Source organism: Desarmillaria tabescens (assembly GCF_030435595.1).
Source record: "Desarmillaria tabescens strain CCBAS 213 chromosome Unknown EV420scaffold_116, whole genome shotgun sequence".
NCBI classification, from domain to species: Eukaryota; Fungi; Basidiomycota; class Agaricomycetes; order Agaricales; family Physalacriaceae; genus Desarmillaria; species Desarmillaria tabescens.
Genome location: NW_026848415.1, coordinates 56,457 through 73,873, shown reverse-complemented (window position 1 = coordinate 73,873; position 17,417 = coordinate 56,457). Strand labels below are relative to the sequence as shown.

The window sequence follows — 17,417 nt, the reverse complement described above, 5'->3', positions numbered from 1 at the left end:
TCAGGATGTTCAAAATGAGGGGAGTATTCGTGTAGCGGTGGGGAGATGAGAGTTGGATGAAAGATCCGACTCGGAGAAATAGTAACTTCGGTCGTCGACGGGCCGCTTATAGCCGGCGTCCAGTTAAGTTCTTGTTCTTGTTCAGTCAAGATCAGATGCGAGCCATGCTGCATTTCGTCCAAGCGCCCTTTACCCATGTGTCAGATATATATACTCACACGCTTTCTTGTTTCTCTAAAGGCTAGAATCCGCTTTTTCTTATGTCAGCCCCATGGAGAACAAGAGCCTGTCGTCAAGCCAGTACAAGAGCAGAGGACTTGATCTGACTTAATAAAAAGACAGATTCTTGCTCGTGGTTCAACAACAACTTGCTCCCCTTCAATACTCGATGTCTTCCTCCGAGTCTGCTCAACATACTGATGCTGGCCAACTTCAATCTGACGAAGCAGCTGCGCAAAAACTGTGGCGAATGATTGGCGCCCGTGTTGCAGCCTATCAGTCTATATCTGCCTGCAGGGAAGCAATAGCAAACATCAATAGGCTTAAGTCTGCGTTGGATAGTATGGATGAGGCTAACGAGACCAGCCAGTATTTGATCTGTGGGTCCGACAGATCTTATTTTATGCTGCTTATCCATGCCTTGTTTGTTTAGTGGGCTACATCTTTGAGCAGTCCTCAAAGGCGAGTAAAATCTCGGATCCTGTTTTGGTCCTTCAGGATGGTAAGCCGTTCTTCGAAATGAGGTTCTGGGGCTGTCCGAACTAAAATTTTATCGCTTTCAAGTCACTACGCGGGCTTTCTTGGACCAGCTAGATGGCGAAATCAAAAAGGTCGTCGAGGGAGAAATCACATTCCAGTCTTGGAAAATACCGAATTCTTTGCCTCCTGATGTGCTTCCCCATCTCACCAACCTTAGCCTTCCAACACTAACGCAAAATCCTCATCGTCCCGAATTATTGCTGTACAAGTTGGGTTCATTTCAGAATAATAAGGATCTACAAGCACGGGTTCAGCCCTTTCTTAGCCATGATCATAAGTGAGTTCAAGACGTTTCGGCTGAATTACATATATCCCATTGACGGGCCATTATTTCAGGATTTTTGTCAACAGTGCTGGCTCAGGGAAGACTCGTCTAATGATGGAGACTCTTTGTCAGTCCTGGGGTTTCTATCTTTCATGCTCTCCGATGCTTGACACTACCAGCAACCTTGGTTCGCATGATCTATGGGAAGCCTATGATATTCTTTTTAGATTGCCTGGCTTCACGGCAGATGTCCCCACAAATAAGACCGACCTATCCTTCCTGCACAATGATGAACTATCGAAGTCTCTGTTCACGGCAGTCCTTCTTGCCCGTCTGATTATCTTCTACCAATTTCTGCGACACGTTCCGCCGGATCAGATATCAAACAACGTCTACAAAGCACGGTGGACTGCTCTCCAAGTTCAGCCAGGCATGATTAGGCACTTCGGTGACATATTTGTCAGTCTGCTCACACATCTTCAAACCCTCCATCGAAGAGCTCTGGAGGAACAATGTAAATCTATATCCGCCTGTATCGCCGAACTGCTTAGTCCGGAGGACAACCATTTATTGATTGTGATCGACGAGGCTCAAATCGCTGCTGAACTGCTTCCTTCGGCCTTCCTTTCTCTATCTTCAACCGCTACCGTTCATAGACCGCTCCTTCGACAGATTGTCGAATCTTGGTGCCATGCTCTGGGACGATCGTGTCTCGGTCTTTCCTACCATTTCATTATCGCAGGCTCAGCATTGTCAGCGAAGGAGATTCAGGAAGCTGTGGCATCCAGTCTGCAAAAGGGGACTTCATTTGTAGAAGCATGGGATACCGGCTGCTTTGATGATCAGAGCCGTCAGCGGGACTACGTCCTTCAGTTCATTCCTGACCATCTCAGGAATGACCAATCTGTTACGGTATTACTGGAGAGAATTTGGATGTGGCTACGTGGACGGTAAGTCCTGTTATGTCAACTCTGATGTCTGGGAATGGTGACTTAGCTGGTGGCAGGCATCGTTTTACTTCAAACCTCCTCTGCTTGCTTATCACCCAAGGCTTTCAAGATCCTTTGGTCGTGTTCAATGCTTTTGTTGAGCACGTCGCAGGGTTCACACCGACCGATTTCATCCTGCATCCCAGGCAGCAGGCCTTGACTACGAGTATCCCTATGTTTACCGATCCCTTACGGAAACAGTTTGATCAGCTCGGTAAGTGCACCTTCTAAAATACGCTGACGGATTCTCATCGTGGTTCTTTATAGAAGATGAAATGAAAATGGAACTTCGAGATGTCGCGTACAAATACTTTGTTGGTGGAACTCCCACGCCTTTCCTTAGGGGAGCACCGCGAGGTTTCTCGAACTCGGCATCGCGCGATTTTGCAAAGAGGCACACCTTGGAGCACGTATCCATGAACCATTGGTTCTCATGGCTGCAGTAGCATATTTCAATCAGCTGCATAGCCCTTTCGATAATGGTCTCTCCGCATATGTTTGCAAAAACTTTCGGAACAGTCCCTCGGACAGCACTTTCAGAGACTACCTGGCATTCTATCTTGCCTCTGCGCTTGCGGCACCTCAGAAGCTGGGAGACCTCTTCTCTTTCCCTGGCGGCGACCATGGGCTAGGATCCAGACATGCTCATCTCGTGGCACTGCGTGACTTTACCGAGAATCCTACCGAGCCTCCTCGACGATATCCGATAAAGGGTACCTGGAACGTATCTGGGCTGAACCATCGTTATTTACCGGAATATGGGGGTCTCCTGACTTCTCGGGCGGCTGATAGTAAAATCAGCGAGCACACTGAAAACTACTTTGGTTTTGTGACTCATATAAGACCAGATGACCACATTGGGATATTCTATCCAGAGACGGCGATGGGACCTAGCATGCTCTTTCTGGTGGAACTCGACGATAGCTCACCAGATACCTTGGGACAGCCACAGTATCTATGGATAGCGGTCAAAGTCATGGTTGGCCAAGCGAGCAGGCTCAGTCCCTTCCAGATAAAACAGTATGTGGACGCTGTTACTCCCAAACACTTCTTCAAGAAGTACTCTGTAAGTTTCATTCGTATATTCAAAGTAAATGTTTCTGTCCTCATCGTTTCCGCCTAGGACTACTATGGACAAGGACATCGATCGGATCTATTGAGGGGAATGATTGAAGGAATCCCAGAGCCTAATATGTGCCCAGAAGGTGGAAAGTATAATGTTCTTCGGGTGCTTGCAGGATTTCCGGGACAGTTTGAAGATATTCACAGGAATGACGACGACGAAGATGACCATCCCCTTGCGACGTTGAGGATGGATCGGCTTAAGCGTCCGTCACAATCGACGAACCCTGAGCAGTTCATCGAGACAATGGAGGAATGGCTGAAGAAAGAGAATTGGTCCCCGCCCAATATCTATTAAGATACTTTCTATCGGCGAGAAATTCATTACTATATTGCTATACGTAAATGTAAATTTGGTTCAGTAGAAATTATACCAGGATTCGGAGTGTTTAAATGCAGTCCTCGTCCGCTTCGATGCCACGCGGGTAATAATAGATCAGTACGGCTCTCGTAGTGCAATAGAAAGCTATGCAAGATGGAACTACCAGCGCAGTAGCAACTTCTTCATCAGTACGGTTTACACCCTCGCTCGTTATGTCTGCACCAGCCGCTCTTCCGCTATGTACCTACCACATTGAAATATTGAATAATCATTTCATAGCGACCAATCACCAAGACGATATAGATAGGTAATATTCCACCTATAACCGCATAACGACGATAACGTATATACAACTCCACAAATACAGTGCAACGAAAGAGAAATTGCCTAGGCTTCAATGTCCTCAGCAAGCTGAGGACTGCGCGGCTTTCCACCAACAAACATCCCAGCTTCTTGTTCACGAGTCGGCCTAACGACAAGGGACCACAACTCAGCATCATAGTGCGTCAAACCAAGATGCTGCCGCACATCTTCGACCTCCCTACACGAAGTCCCGCAACGATGTTTCCTCGCGCTCACAAGATCAATAATAACAGGGTCCTCATCCACAGTCCAGACGATATTATCATCGAGCAACTCGCCGTGTCTGTACCCCAACTGGTGAAGCAGCTTGACAGCATGGATAATCTTGCCTCTATAGACAGCAGGGTTAACGATGGAACAATCCCAGTAGAATGAAGTACGTTACCTATGAGGACGACTAATCTGCTTGAGATCGGAGAGTGATATGAACGATGGAGGAGGGTTGATATACTCGAGAAGGATCCACGGTAGGTCAAGATCGTACCCAAAGCCATAGCACGCTGGGATAATACTACCCTGCAACGCCTTCAAATCCATATAGGCACTGAACTCGGCGTGCGCAAAAGCATCAAACCGAAAGACTTTCAAAACAAGCTTCCTTTCAAGCCCGCGGACATTGGCCAGGTAGGTATACCCATCGATACTACTTCGGATCTCAGACTGGACGACGATATCGCGTCCAACCAGGGTCGGAACGAGGCACGAAAACTTGCAGTTCTTGGAAGCATAATCTCCCCATACTAGGCTGGCTTGTATCGGTTCACTCGCGCAGCCATGAAGTTGATTGGAGGTCTCCAATGCACGAGTCAAGTCTGGACCATGAGGAGGCGAAGCCAGAGTGTCGATCGATGAACCATCAGATTCTGACAGTTCTATATCTTGTCCGTGCACGTCATATACACTCGATGGCTTCGCAGGTGGTGGCGTCCGACGTTGAGTCCGAAAGGCTTCTAGCGAGGGAAACTGCTCAGCATACGAGGGATTGACAGCCAGAGCAGCAACGATAGTCAACGCCAAATAAACATCGTGGATATGGGGGTATGGCCGGTAGCCACCATCTGGCTCTGGAAATACAGTGCGGGCACGCTGGAGACCAGCATCACTAACACTGTAGAACTGCTGCTCAAGGGAGTTTCCACGAAAGTTTCCCTTCACGTCGCTGATAAAGATATGATCTGGCGATGACTCGTTGCGCTGCCGCCATAGCACAAGAAATGCGTTGCAAGAGTAGTACAGCAAAATATTGGCTCCAGTAGGGTTCACTTCGGTTAAGTACAGCGCACCCTGTATCAACCAGAGATTAGAATTGACTCAGTCCGGAATGGGACGGGAAACTGACCTTGTTTAAGAGGAGCCACCAATTATCCTGGTTGTTAGTAAAGGTACCAGGATAGTCCAGCTGGACTGACCCAACACCGTTGAGCCGCTCGACTAATTCGGTTGCTGCCAGGTAAAAGCGTAACGGGTTCACTCCTTCATTGATCACAGTACTAAGCTCACGACGTGCTGAAGAGCGATTCGGGTAGGAGAGCGTAGCGCTGGGAACAATCTGGAGTCCAGGAAGGCTACCGCAAGGCACCCTGTTCCTGTACTGAAGGCGACATTCAGGGATAAAGTCCAGGACGATACTTGATGCGTGTACCAGCATCACTTTTGATAAACTGTCCACTGTTGGTTCTGAAACCGTCGTTTCGGGAGGGGAAACCGGGGGTTTGTTATAGGGATGAGTCTCACGACCACCTTTGGAGTCATCGTCGTCATCGGATTCGTCCAGCTCCATATCATTATTGTACAAAGAGAGTAAGGAATTATACTGGTCTTTGACGGCATCATGATATTCTGCATACCGATCTGCGAAGGCGGTCGAACGAGATAGGTCCTTGTCCAACGCCAACAAGAGGTCAGAGAGTAAATCCGAATCGACAGAAGCCGTGAATGACCGTTCGCTTTTTTGAACGTCAGAGAGCCCTGTAAGCGCCGCTATTTGGCTCTCGGATAGAGGCGTCATGCCACGAGAAATATGAGAAGTGTCAGTTATAGCCAAATCCGGGTGTGATGGAGGAAGGAGTTCCAACTCCCGTAGGGTCTGGTAGCTGAAAGCCATTCGATGAGAGCGCTAGCTTGAATAGTTGATAGAGAAAGGAGAGTGCTCGTGGTGCTGGGACAAGAATTGAAAGGTTCCTATTTGAGGCCAAACCGCTTATATCATCGGTCTCACTTGTAGTGACTCAAGTCACGGAAAGAATCCATATGTTCAAGTACAGCAGGTTCGAGAGTATTAACTTGACAAATTATTATACTCGTCCTTAGACAACCAATATTTCCTCAAGAAATCGGATGCCAGCGGTAGTATGGTGCGTGTTTCCTGGGGTAGTCTTGTAACGTCCGCTTCAGGCTTCTTATCCCATGCGGTGTCGTTCGCCGTAGGGTCACCGTGGATATTGAGGTATCTTGAATTTCGCGCTGCCCAGTTAGCGCCTTTATTCAGTACATACCCAGTAAAACCCAACTCACGTATATCGTAGCACGTTTATCCAATGTTTTGAGTTCGTCATCACATTCCCGACATCTTCCCCGACGACAGAGAAAACAAGCATTGTCGCTTCAAGATTCTTCTGTGTTTATGCTAGCGAGTCACGGTAGTCATGAAGGCTCGTAATGTTGCGGTTATGTACGTCTCCCGGAGTGGAGACCCTTTATGGTACTTGGAGTATATTGAAACTATGTGTTTAGAAAGAAAGCTGAGGAGAGGAAAACAAAAACCCAGAACGATAGTACTTACCCTGCGCCGTTACCTTGATGTGAAATCAAGGACCATCGAAGAGCCCTAACCTGGATTCTGTTGTTGACCCACAGCCTGGCAATAGAGAGGCTTCATTGGAGAGAACTTGGAAGACTGAAACTTGAACGTCAGTACCACAAATGCCGATTCTGTAGGATTGCGGTAGAGTCACTGGAACATGCCATGCTTGAGTGCAATTCGTCGCAAGTGGATGAGATGCTGGCAAGAGTTGCTCACGACGAACCTAGTCTCGGGCTCACGTATGGCCACCTGGGTGATGTTGAGCTCCCAAGGGAGCTAGTCGAAAGTCGAAAGGCTATTGCCACGGTCGTAAAGTGGGTGCATGCCGTTCTAAAAATCTTTTATGCCGTTCCGGTCTATCGTGGTGGTTAGGTATAGGGGAGTACTGATTTTGGTTTCCCCGTCTATAGGTCTTTAAGTTTTACAACGGCCTGGGTGGTTTGACTTGGGCTGGCCGGTCGTGAGCGTTGGCTAGATGGTAGTGAGGACTAGGTTTCGTAGTGCAGTTATCTGTATCCTTGCGTCCGGCGTGCTTGAATGTACCGTACCGTGTAATGATCAGACAGATGAGATACGGCGCTGAGTTGGTGTTGGTATTGGTGTTGGTACCGGCACAAGGTCCCTAAGAGAGAAAGGTAGTCACTTCCGTTTCGGGCTGTCGGCAATCAAAGCTGCTTCCTTCACTTGTGGACATCTTCATATCTCCTTGCCCTGCTTATAGACACTTCTCGATGTGAGGACGCCACGCAGCTGGATTTGGATTCCCAGGATAGGAGGGAGAGCTGCGTTAGGATGCGGATGTGTTTCTGCAGGCATACCGACTGGGTGCGGGAGGGTTGGAAACGAGGGGGTTTGGAGTCGGGGAGGGTAGGCCTGGGATCGTGCATGCGTGTTTGAATGCCTGAAGATGGGACGATCCGTGGAAGGATCGGCGAGGAGTGAGTTTGGCCTAATACCAAACTTTGAACGTGTCTGATTTCTGCTGCTAGTTTGACTCTCTCATTCAAACTGCTACGGGCTTCATCGATCAATCGATCATCGATGAGCATCCAGATATCCACTCCAGAAAGAGTTTTGGATGCCCAGTCACTGCAGCTCGAAAGTCTCAGATACCTATGCTGAACAGGGGCTCGCCTGGGTATCTCTCTTCCCTCTATCCCCATGGCACCCTACAAAACTCTAACGCCAATAGAGTTGCTCCCACCATTATACCCCGATCCACCTTCTGGCAGAAACCGAATGCAGCCCATCTTACCGTCCCAGAAGGATATCCAATTCACAGCCTCTGCTGATCCAACTTTACTCTCTGATCTCCTCTTAGCACTCGACGAGGACCTTTCCCGCTCTGCTGTCCTCTCACAGAAATACACCGAATACTGCAATGGCATCAAACATGACTACAGTCGCACTCTGCAGAATTACACTTCGACGCCGATTATTCGTTCTGTGAAACGATCGTACGCTGTTTTAGCATGCCATTCATAACAGACATGGGAAGCCATGCAAGATCTGATCCCCGGGTGCCATTCATACTATCAAACTACAACACGGCCGATCCGTGGACCGGAGATTATCGATTATCCCTGACAGTGTCCTCTTCTTCGCCCGTCGGCATAGTGTTCTTCTTGGGAAAAGTGAGGGCCCACTGCTGTTGTTTCCTGCAGCAACCGAGTTGGTTCAGCGACTGGATTCTGTCGGGTCCGTCAAGTTGGGCTGCCCCTATGACGTGGAGAACGACGATAATTGGTGGATTCTTCTAAGCAAGGTGAGTGTTCTGGGTTTGCGGTTGGGTAATCGGTTAACCTTGATTGGTAGGGTGCTTTATACCTAGCGGAAATGGATGCTGATATTATTCTGTACTACTCGTGTAATGCACTCGTCATTATGCGCCGACAGCGGAATGTGTCTGGGCCAGATCATCTCTTTGTCGACGTCAAGGCTAATTTCCGACGCGGATCTCTCAAGGAGCAATTCTTCAGCACCAGTCGCGCAGGTCTTCAACGTGCTGGCACACTCTTTCCGGAACCAGATGGTGGATACCAGCCGTTCGTGCATCTGCATGACGTGTACTTGGCTTCTGCTATCGTCACCGCGCTGGCTACTACGGAATCGGCAGAGTTCCCATCACTAGAGTCGTTTCGCAATCGACGACGCGTGCAACCGCTAGTGAAAGCATCTGCTGTGTATGACATGCATGGGCGAGAGTGGGGTCGGGATATGCCTCTGTCTGCAGCGTCTCGCAGCAAGGCTCTCTTGCACGCGACGGCCATTTTTAATAAACTGCACGGATGCGCCGTCGAGGCGAACATCTATCTGGGGGGTCGCCCTATGCGCGGCAAGTTCCTATCTCTGACCCCGGCTCTCCAGGGACAGGATATCATCGTCGACTCTGTCCTTCAAGGTAGGGACCCGAACTGGGACTTGGACATGTATCGGGTTCGTGTTCGTGGACAGTGCAAGAGGAAGTTTATTCTCAAGATCTTCCCGTTCGGTACGTTTGGCGAGGTCGAGTTTCGTGCATACGTGGCTTTGAGGGAGTTGCAGGGGAGTGTTGTACCGGTGTGTTGTGGGTTTGGGTATGTGGCGGTGGAGGGGGAGGATGATAACGAACGTCCTTGGATTTTGGTGGAGTACGTTGAAGGTCGGAAGGTACCCTCCGAGTCCTTGAGCCATGCTCACCGGTATAACCTCCGAGTCCAATTTCGACAATATCATGTTCTGACTGACTGACTTGTAGAGGGAAAATCATGCATGCGGTCAAGGCGTTGCATCAGCTGGGTTATACGCATGGGGATTTCTTGAACAATATCTTTTGGACCGTCGATGAGGACCCGGTTGTTGTTGGTTTGGGAGGTGTGAGGACACATCTGCGTCGGGGGGATACGTGTCCGGAGATTGAGGATGTGCGAGTGCGTCTTGGTTTGACAAGGAGGGACGCAGAATTGTGGTCTCTTGTTGTGAGGCTGAAGAGACCGGAGTGCTTATAGGATGCACAATATTTATTGTCTAAGAGCGCGTATGATAATTTTTTTTCTCGTCGCGTACTTGTGGTAATAAATCTATCGTAAACAATCACTTAGCTTCTAGGAGCTGCGTCTCTGGATCTATGTCCCAAACCAAGCCGAAGACGGAGACAGTTCAAATTCAACAAACATTTGCGTCCTCTCCCGTCGTTGTCGTCACAAACAAGATGTCGGGAAGGAAATATTTTGAACACGGTCTATCCGGCCCGATCCTTCCTCTCTTCCTTCACGCTCATGATGGAATCTGCCTCGAAGCTCTGGCTCTCAACTGGGCTCCCAGCAGCCAATCTACACTGCTTACATATCGATGAACCAACCAAGCCGACTTCATCTCCATTCAAACTGGGAGACGCGTCTTTTCAACTGAACACTCGTATTTGCTGCGGGTTTCGATCTTATGGAAGGAAGGAATCTGACAGCAGGGTGCTCAGGCGAAAAAAGGATCCGATCGAGCATACAATTTCTTAGTCTCCCCTAGGCAGACTCTCAAATCAAGTCTGAAAATCGGAAATTTGGGGATACATTCAGAAGGGTGGACGAATCCCGTGAGTGTCCAGTATTTCTTCATAGGCGCTCTAGTGTTGAACAAGGATCTAGTACGCCATACCGCCACGGGTACTCTCCTCTTCCTAACCACTGCGATAGACCGGGCGTAGAAATTTTTGTGAATGGCATGCGTCCATTTTGCGACCGAGGCAATATCCTTTCGACTTTCGACCAGCTTTCTGAGGAACTCAACGTCAATAAGATGGCCATACACGAGGCCGAGATCAGGTTCATCACGAATGGCTCTCGCCAGCATCTCATCGCATCCCTAGTACGTATCCACCGCAATTCTGCGATTCTCTCCCACCGAAGTCTCTCTATTGCGAGCATGTGGCTGGACAACAAAATCCAGGTCGGTGCTTTTCGATGGTCTTGATCTTCACATCAAAGTAATGGCGTGGGGTAAGCACCACTGTGCTGGGGCCTTTGTTTTTCACCTTGCTTTCAATCATAAAGCAGCTATATGTGGCTTATCGCAACCATCCACTTGTTGCTGCAACCAGGCCTCCATGTATTTGAGGACCATTTTTGAGTACGTGTCCATGCTCTCAACATTGATCTGACCCTTCTCACAAGTACTAGCACGACTAGCCACAGAACACTCTGTAATACTCAATGTACACTTGTGAAACTCCGGTCACCGATTGCGCTTGACTGCGAGCTTCGCCAGGCAAAGTCTACTACTTATGTAAATAGTAACCGGTCAGTCTGCTCTACCGTTTGACTCGGAAGTGAGATCATATGGCAGGAGGTGGAGGGTGGGTCCATCTTATCCTTAAACACAAAATGTACGTCCTGTATTCTTGGATCCCCACCCCTTTACCTCAGTATGCTGAGGACTCACTGTGAGTAGATTGAACCGTCGCTTGCCCGCGTAACGGCATCCCGGTTACTATCAAATAGCTCAAAATACCGACAAAGGTATACCCTGCTCGGAGGAAGATCTGGCTCATATTGAACCATCATTGCCACGTAGTAAGCCTACGCGGAGCTTCATCAGAATGTTTACATACACACAACTGATCAGCTCCTTCCTGCTCGGTGTCTTGTGGGGCTGTGGCATCATCCATAGGCTTCGAATCCTCTCAGCGCGGACTATGCAATGCAGGGAAACCCTAGCCGGAATCTATATCATGATCCTAGCTCTGCTGCCTTGTTTGGTTGCATACCTTGATCACTGTATGCATTCTGGGTCAGAATTGGAAAATGTTCAACGGAGTAAGTAGTTCGTCAATATGATTAGCGATCCAAACCATGTCTCACTCTCGCAACTAAGTTATGTAGCCCATCAGATTCACTGGCAACTTGGGCATCTGTGATGCATATTAATGTCCACTGCCCACTTTTGGCCAGTTAATGGTGCCGGTATAAAACGTCTGCGTATGCAGAGTTTTGGACTGGCATAACCAGCATGTCCCTGGCGATCTACGTTGCTCCCATGGCTCTGATCATCATCTTGTCTGTCTGGTGGAAGCCTGTAAGGCGTTGAGACTGATTGTAGCTCAGTTTAGCTACTAAAACTGACGTTAGCGCATCCTGCCCAACGGACACCCACCTGTCATCGATATCCCGGTAGGTTGTTTCTTTTATGGGAGCGTCGGGAGTACTCAGTGTTACTCAGGCTGAAGACATGTTTCGAAACCCTCGAAAAGCATACGAATCGGCTTTGAAAGAGCACGGGCCCGTAATAGGTGTATACAGGAAAGGAAGGGTATTCATACTTCTAACGGATTTGCGGTTCTTTTCGCTGATAGTTCTGCAGCTCGAGTTCATAGTCAACGATCAATTTACTACCGAAGTTCTCACCAATGATTCCGTCTTTAGCTTTGAGAGTGGTACTCTTACGGTATGTGACATTCGTTTAAGGCTTATAGCCGCCCGCTTAAACGAGCATTCTAGGTACTAAATCTGCATCCGCTACTACTGCTTCCTCGGAGTTTCATCCGCGACATCGACAAACTAGTCAATGAGGGCCTTGTTCCCCTCATGAATCAGATAATTCAGAAAAGTCTGTTTTCGTATCCTGCCTATCTGAAATATTCAGTGACGAAGGATAGTCACTCCAATATTCGAACAAAATATGCGTGAGTTGACCGACAAGGCGCAAAATGCTACATCCAGGAATCCGGTTCCGGTCGATTTGGCCAGGTTAGTCCACAAGACTATGGCGGAATCGATGCTTACGATCATCTTTGGAGAGGTAGGTGTTCTACTCGGACATTGCACTGCGTGCTAACTTATGTTCTCTCCCAGACGTACACCACCCTGGCGGATATCCAAGCGGCGGAAACAATCGCTTCCGACATTGCTGTCCTTTCAGGAATCTATCAGAACATAGGATACTGGTCTCGGACATTTCCAACTACGTGGAGAGTCATCACATGGTAGGGGTTTTGGTCAGTTCTTCAAGGCGGTTGATATGAGCTATCTCCGTCAGGGTACGCGTAATGGGATTCTCAATTCCTTGGAACTTTGTTCGCATAATCGGATTCCGCGTCTGGAAAGACCTAAGACTCAGCTCAAAAACTGGCGCTACAGGTCACCTCCACAAGGTACGAAAATTATTGCTCCATTGAGTTGATTGAATAAACCAGCCTCAGGAATCTCTGCTCCACTACCTTGCCCAGCGCTACTCTTACAAAGATGCGCATGTCGTTCGGCTAACACTGCTCGACAGCCTATGGATATTAGGCCTCACCCTTGGGTATGCTTATCAGCACCCAATCTCAGCTGAAAATGATGCTGATGTCGTAGATAGTTTACTCTTTGCCTCGATCCACCAAACGTACGCTGAAAAGTCTACCTCTTGTGATGCGTCGGTTTCTCACTATCTACTCAGTGCCGCGGTCATCGTCTGGGTTGTGTTCGAGCTGGCCGTGCGTCCTGAAGTCATACCGACCTTGCGTGCAGAGCTCCAAGATATACTTGAAGTGGACGAGCATACTGGAAAGCTTGCGCTAACAAACGCTTCCTTGAAGAAAGCTGAGCGGCTCGACTCGTTCATTCGGGAGGTCATGCGCACGAAGGGTGATACTTTGTCAACGATTCGGCTCACTATGCGAGATGTCACACTCGGTGGATACACTATTCCAAAAGGTAGGTTCGAGGAATTGATACAGGTCCTTATTTATAGGCTTATCTTTGTCCAAGGACAGTTGGTGTGTCCCCTTGCGACATTGTCCCACAGGAATCCCGCATACCATGGCGAGGATGCTGAAGAGTTTGTCAGCGATCGGTGGGTGGGCCATGGCAAGCCGGCAGTCATGGTAAGTCCCACCTACTGGCCGTTTGGTCTAGGGAGATTCGCATGCCCAGGACGAGCGCTAGCCGTCGCAGGTATGGTCCCATTCCTGCATCACTTCGTACAGATGCGTTGAATAATCGGTTACAGAGATCAAGTTGGCGGTATTCTTTTTAATATCTCGGACTTTCCCAGCCCTAGAGGGAGACAAGTACGAAGTCGTAGACCCTTTGAATATCACGTCGGTACCACCCGTGGGACGATTGTTGATTCGACCAGCTCCTCCGGTGTTTTGAGCATGAAAGTCCGGGCCCCACATATTTGATAGCACGGAGCGGTGTGTTTGTGTTCCATTTTGATCTAGTCTGCTGACTGTGTACTTTTTTTAGAGCATTGATTCTTTTCGTACTTTGTATACATTGCGAATAGATACCGATTGTTAGGAAGGGCGAATATATTCACTTCGGATAAAGCGAGCTTTAGAACTTTGTGCAACGTTATACCCAGGATTTCACATCGGAAAGCGAAGATAAGAATCAATCGAACTGATTGATTTTAAGTTTAGCTACATATTTAACTTGAAGCGCGGGTATCTATTTTTGCACATAGAAAGTGTCGCAGGGCTCGGTGCCTGCACCTATAAAAGAACACCGTTATATATCATAGAATCACAGAACTATGAATGGGATAATTCAATGTAGAGTCAGGCGATGAAGGTGCTTAATTTTGGCAAAAGACGCTATACCATGAGATGTTTTGTCACAGAAGTACCATCTTGCCTTTGGGACGGGTAATCACCGGTGTCCATTTCAACGAGATGACTAACATTTACTGCGACAGGAGTTCGGCGGCTCAAAGAGAAACTCTGTGGGCCGCTGCTCTGTGGCCCGGTTACCGACAAAGCCGTCAGTTCTCGAGAGCTGATGCCGAGACTGACACGAAGAATAATTATTGTGAACGTGATTCCGATTAAGGGTGCGGTCTGCTGGTGTTTAGAGGCATGGCATCACGAATAGGGAGACATGGAGACCTACCAGATCTAGGACCGTGTACTGAGCATTCGAACCGAGCGTGTAGGTGATCATTAACGAAAGTACAGAGGCTGAATACACAGCGGCTGACTCGATGACCATCATGAGAGCAGAACGAGCGGGTTTCACTTGAATGACATTGCGAACGGCTCGTTGAATGCTAAGAATTCGATAGGCTATAAGAGCTACGAGATGTTAGCCTCGTCGGATATCAACTGGGAGTTATTCAATGGCAACTCACAAGTGCAGATAATATTCGTGCATAAAGTCATTGAGATGAAACTAGTGATCCAAGGAACAATATTCGGTAAGAACACTTCCGCCCCAGGTGCAGCATGGGAAAAGGCAACAGTAGCACCAAACCCGCCCACTAGAACAGAAGATGGTACTCAGACAGAATAAAGTCAAACTAGTATATCAAAACTCACCGCCTGTCCCGCACAGCAGTAAAATAGGGCCAGGTATGATGCACCACTTGCCATTCCATACAATGAAGCAGCGATAAATCTAGCGCAGCCTTTCATTCGAGTGCAAGAGTGACCAGAAATCAAGGCACCTACCACAAATCCGTCTCCGACGAGGGTCAAGGTGACATATATCGCTGTTTTGGCAGCCTGCAAAGGATTTGATAAATCCAAATAGTATTGCTGCGCCCCTCCACGCTCCAACTCAACAAATGCCTCGATGGCACGAACTATATCTAGAATCAAATGCTGTAGAGGTAGTTCAAGAGAGGAAAAGCAGACAAAAATTGACGAGAGTAACCAACCACAGTTGCTAGAATCCAAATGATGACCACCGTCGAGAGAAGTTTGACGTTTATTCCCGATCGCTTCCGGACGATGACATATATGGCAGCGATAAATAGAACCGTGAAGGACCCTAGACTCTATGCAGTTAGAACAGTGAACTAGTGGCCTAATGAGAGCAATGAGGATACCGTATAACAAGGTCTCGCATACTAGGGCAAGGAACTGTAAGAAAGTATAAGCAGCATAAAACTTTCATAAAATCAATTCTGACGTTAGCTTTATCCAGTGGTATGGAAGCCATGGAAGAGCACCACAATGCAGCACGAAGAAAACAGAGTCAGTTTGAAAGTCTTGTTGAACGAGATTCTAGTAGAGAGGCCTATGCTTCAAACTACGGAGAGAATAGAGGAGTCGCAGGATCGACGGTGTATCACTATCAGTTGCACAAGGCTTAAATATTAAAATATGGCTACCTTGCCATCCATCACTAGCACTCATCATCCAATTCATGCGCACCATGTTTGGGTACAGCTTTCTGGGTGCTAGTAAGTCGGCTCTAGACTAGAATGCGGTTCAGAAGCCGCTCGCCCGTTGCCACTGCAGCGGTTCCAGTTGGCTGATCGGAGTTCGATCTGAACTGGCTCACTCCGGGCTCGTATTTTACCCGAGTCCCGACACCGTTATCTTCATTCAACATCAACACAAACGACAGTTGATGGTAAACTTGCTCTTTTAGACGTACAAGCTGATGCATCAAGTGGAGAACACATGAAATTTATAATGTGGGCTGCAAATATCTGGATATATCAGTGTACTCGACGCTTGTGGTGCTCCGCCACTACCTCTTTACGACTTTTATCTACGAAGGTCATTCTATGCGTAATCTCATCCACTTTTTCTATAAGTTACCTATCCAGGCTAATAACACGATTTATCAGGATGCATGATAAGGATTCATGGCCTGAGCTGTCTCAAGCGGGACAGACCATTGTAAAGCTGAGAGATGGAAATACTGGAGATATACCTTTGATAATCATCCACGGTTAGCGCTGGTTCTCGTTGCTGACCTATCAAAGAGCTTGATTCTGACATTCCTTAGGAGGGGGCGGAGCGATTCATGCTTTTGGCCCATTACAACACAAATTCCGTTCTGCTCTTTGGGCCCTTCAAGTTACCCCAGACACACCCCTTACAACGGTGGACGAACAGGCAAAATTTTATTATTATAAAATCAAGGTAATGTATCTCGCAATCTATGTCTCTTCACTCCACTAATTTTTCTCAAGAGTGAGCGAAGAACGGGACCTTACCGCCTTGCCGCATTCTCAGCCTCCAGCATCATCGGATTTGCGCTTACGCGCATTTTGGAACGCAATGGAGATAAAGTGATCCAACTCGCACTCATTGACCACTTTCCGACCACATTTCTTGCTCCTGCGCTTGGAGTCGATGTCACCAAAATGCCACTCCAACATCCCCGTGCCCGGAAAGAGTTCATTGACACCAGTTTCGACAACTTGGTCACCATAATCCGTAGAGACGGGGGTGGAAATGTTCTTCGACGACATCGCCTCGCAGATGGGCTTTCTGACGCTCGCAAAGGGCTGCCAACAGCGCCCTTCATCCAGTCGCACAAGGACATTTTAGACCGATTTCTTAATCAGGTGTTTGACTTCATCTTAGTCGTTTGTAGGAACTCAGAAATGCCGGCGTCTGAGATAGCACAACGCGGGTCGGGACAGAAGACTATCAATGCACTAGAAGAATGGCTCCAATCTGTCAATGCGCCCGTGTCCATTTATCTCGGGTCCTATGGGATGATAGGATCTGTTCCCGTGGAGCATCGCAAAGATTGGTATGATTTAGGGATTCACCGTTGCTTCCCTAGTGCCAAAGTCATACATCTCCGGGCAGGACATTATGACATTTTGGATAATGATGTCCTGATTAAATCATTACAAGACGGGTTTATCCCCTCGTCTCGACTGTAGATTGTATATATCATCTTCAAAATTATGCTTCCAATGAAAACAGAATTACGCGGCAAGAAGGGTTCGCTGATTCCGACAATTAGATTGTGTCCGGTGCTATAAATATGGACCAATAAGGACCCACGTTTTGCAGACAATGACTGGAGATTTTTCAAGGGGGTAGTGCTGGTGCTGGTGAGAAACAGAATACAGGGGCATCGGGAACAGCAA

At 48.1% G+C, this 17,417-nt stretch overlaps 8 protein-coding genes across 8 annotated transcripts; 6 read left to right on the top strand and 2 right to left on the bottom strand.

Annotated features, from left to right (window-relative positions):
- The first annotated feature begins 139 nt into the window (after positions 1 to 139).
- On the top strand, positions 140 to 3,570 carry EV420DRAFT_1753589 (uncharacterized protein). Its single transcript, XM_060480458.1, has 8 exons — positions 140 to 599; positions 653 to 721; positions 784 to 1,036; positions 1,096 to 1,974; positions 2,031 to 2,227; positions 2,281 to 2,327; positions 2,357 to 3,079; positions 3,137 to 3,570. Exons 1-8 carry the CDS (start codon positions 389 to 391, stop codon positions 3,431 to 3,433), a joined length of 2,676 nt encoding a protein of 891 aa, XP_060322501.1. The 5' UTR covers positions 140 to 388; the 3' UTR covers positions 3,434 to 3,570.
- EV420DRAFT_1770128 (uncharacterized protein) lies at positions 3,521 to 6,053 on the bottom strand. Its single transcript, XM_060481060.1, has 3 exons — positions 5,160 to 6,053; positions 4,206 to 5,104; positions 3,521 to 4,151 (listed from the first exon to the last, which is right to left on the bottom strand). Exons 1-3 carry the CDS (start codon positions 5,922 to 5,924, stop codon positions 3,845 to 3,847), a joined length of 1,971 nt encoding a protein of 656 aa, XP_060322500.1. The 5' UTR covers positions 5,925 to 6,053; the 3' UTR covers positions 3,521 to 3,844.
- Positions 6,054 to 6,626: 573 nt separating this feature from the next.
- On the top strand, positions 6,627 to 6,995 carry EV420DRAFT_1280831 (uncharacterized protein; the record flags this gene model as incomplete). The annotated part of the gene is made up of 1 exon (XM_060468222.1): positions 6,627 to 6,995. A coding segment is annotated over one exon (369 nt), but the record flags the coding sequence as incomplete, so codon positions are not given.
- Positions 6,996 to 8,098: 1,103 nt separating this feature from the next.
- EV420DRAFT_203780 (uncharacterized protein) lies at positions 8,099 to 9,732 on the top strand. The gene is made up of 2 exons (XM_060481196.1): positions 8,099 to 8,388; positions 8,439 to 9,732. The coding sequence occupies exon 2, from the start codon at positions 8,460 to 8,462 to the stop codon at positions 9,351 to 9,353; it is 894 nt and encodes a 297-aa protein (XP_060322498.1). The 5' UTR covers positions 8,099 to 8,388; positions 8,439 to 8,459; the 3' UTR covers positions 9,354 to 9,732.
- Positions 9,733 to 10,375: 643 nt separating this feature from the next.
- Positions 10,376 to 11,547, top strand: EV420DRAFT_203661 (uncharacterized protein). Its single transcript, XM_060481194.1, has 4 exons — positions 10,376 to 10,724; positions 10,784 to 10,894; positions 11,220 to 11,410; positions 11,469 to 11,547. Exons 1-4 carry the CDS (start codon positions 10,585 to 10,587, stop codon positions 11,474 to 11,476), a joined length of 450 nt encoding a protein of 149 aa, XP_060322497.1. The 5' UTR covers positions 10,376 to 10,584; the 3' UTR covers positions 11,477 to 11,547.
- Positions 11,548 to 11,603: 56 nt separating this feature from the next.
- EV420DRAFT_1670157 (cytochrome P450) lies at positions 11,604 to 13,925 on the top strand (the record flags this gene model as incomplete). Its single annotated transcript, XM_060479043.1, has 13 exons — positions 11,604 to 11,669; positions 11,723 to 11,764; positions 11,814 to 11,903; positions 11,955 to 12,038; positions 12,092 to 12,200; positions 12,250 to 12,392; positions 12,446 to 12,576; positions 12,630 to 12,744; positions 12,787 to 12,896; positions 12,951 to 12,977; positions 13,032 to 13,288; positions 13,343 to 13,528; positions 13,584 to 13,925. 13 exons carry the CDS (start codon positions 11,604 to 11,606, stop codon positions 13,727 to 13,729), a joined length of 1,506 nt encoding a protein of 501 aa, XP_060322496.1. The 3' UTR covers positions 13,730 to 13,925.
- Position 13,926: 1 nt separating this feature from the next.
- Positions 13,927 to 15,777, bottom strand: EV420DRAFT_203608 (uncharacterized protein). Its single transcript, XM_060481193.1, has 9 exons — positions 15,690 to 15,777; positions 15,488 to 15,607; positions 15,405 to 15,438; positions 15,234 to 15,346; positions 15,025 to 15,177; positions 14,893 to 14,971; positions 14,706 to 14,834; positions 14,468 to 14,649; positions 13,927 to 14,415 (listed from the first exon to the last, which is right to left on the bottom strand). Exons 2-9 carry the CDS (start codon positions 15,515 to 15,517, stop codon positions 14,173 to 14,175), a joined length of 963 nt encoding a protein of 320 aa, XP_060322495.1. The 5' UTR covers positions 15,518 to 15,607; positions 15,690 to 15,777; the 3' UTR covers positions 13,927 to 14,172.
- Positions 15,778 to 16,155: 378 nt separating this feature from the next.
- On the top strand, positions 16,156 to 17,207 carry EV420DRAFT_1652186 (Alpha/Beta hydrolase protein; the record flags this gene model as incomplete). The annotated part of the gene is made up of 3 exons (XM_060478615.1): positions 16,156 to 16,258; positions 16,316 to 16,452; positions 16,503 to 17,207. 3 exons carry the CDS (start codon positions 16,156 to 16,158, stop codon positions 17,205 to 17,207), a joined length of 945 nt encoding a protein of 314 aa, XP_060322494.1.
- Between the last annotated feature and the right edge of the window lie 210 nt (positions 17,208 to 17,417).

Excerpts from the sequence above, each read along its gene's own strand:
- EV420DRAFT_1753589 (XM_060480458.1), top strand. The coding sequence starts at position 389 with ATGTCTTCCTCCGAGTCTGCTCAACATACTGATGCTGGCCAACTTCAA. Across the intron at positions 1,037-1,095 it reads TTTCTTAGCCATGATCATAA|GATTTTTGTCAACAGTGCTG; the intron begins GTGAGTTCAAGA and ends CCATTATTTCAG. Across the intron at positions 2,328-2,356 it reads ATGTCGCGTACAAATACTTT|GGGAGCACCGCGAGGTTTCT; the intron begins GTTGGTGGAACT and ends GCCTTTCCTTAG.
- EV420DRAFT_1770128 (XM_060481060.1), bottom strand. The coding sequence starts at position 5,924 with ATGGCTTTCAGCTACCAGACCCTACGGGAGTTGGAACTCCTTCCTCCA. Across the intron at positions 5,105-5,159 it reads GGTGGCTCCTCTTAAACAAG|GGTGCGCTGTACTTAACCGA; the intron begins GTCAGTTTCCCG and ends TGGTTGATACAG. Across the intron at positions 4,152-4,205 it reads CAGATTAGTCGTCCTCATAG|AGGCAAGATTATCCATGCTG; the intron begins GTAACGTACTTC and ends TGCTGTCTATAG.
- EV420DRAFT_203780 (XM_060481196.1), top strand. The coding sequence starts at position 8,460 with ATGGATGCTGATATTATTCTGTACTACTCGTGTAATGCACTCGTCATT.
- EV420DRAFT_203661 (XM_060481194.1), top strand. The coding sequence starts at position 10,585 with ATGGCGTGGGGTAAGCACCACTGTGCTGGGGCCTTTGTTTTTCACCTT. Across the intron at positions 10,725-10,783 it reads TATTTGAGGACCATTTTTGA|CCACAGAACACTCTGTAATA; the intron begins GTACGTGTCCAT and ends TAGCACGACTAG. Across the intron at positions 10,895-11,219 it reads ACTTATGTAAATAGTAACCG|CTCCTTCCTGCTCGGTGTCT; the intron begins GTCAGTCTGCTC and ends ACAACTGATCAG.
- EV420DRAFT_203608 (XM_060481193.1), bottom strand. The coding sequence starts at position 15,517 with ATGGCTTCCATACCACTGGATAAAGCTAAC. Across the intron at positions 14,972-15,024 it reads TCGTCGGAGACGGATTTGTG|ATTTATCGCTGCTTCATTGT; the intron begins GTAGGTGCCTTG and ends AGGCTGCGCTAG. Across the intron at positions 14,416-14,467 it reads AGTACACGGTCCTAGATCTG|ACCGCACCCTTAATCGGAAT; the intron begins GTAGGTCTCCAT and ends AAACACCAGCAG.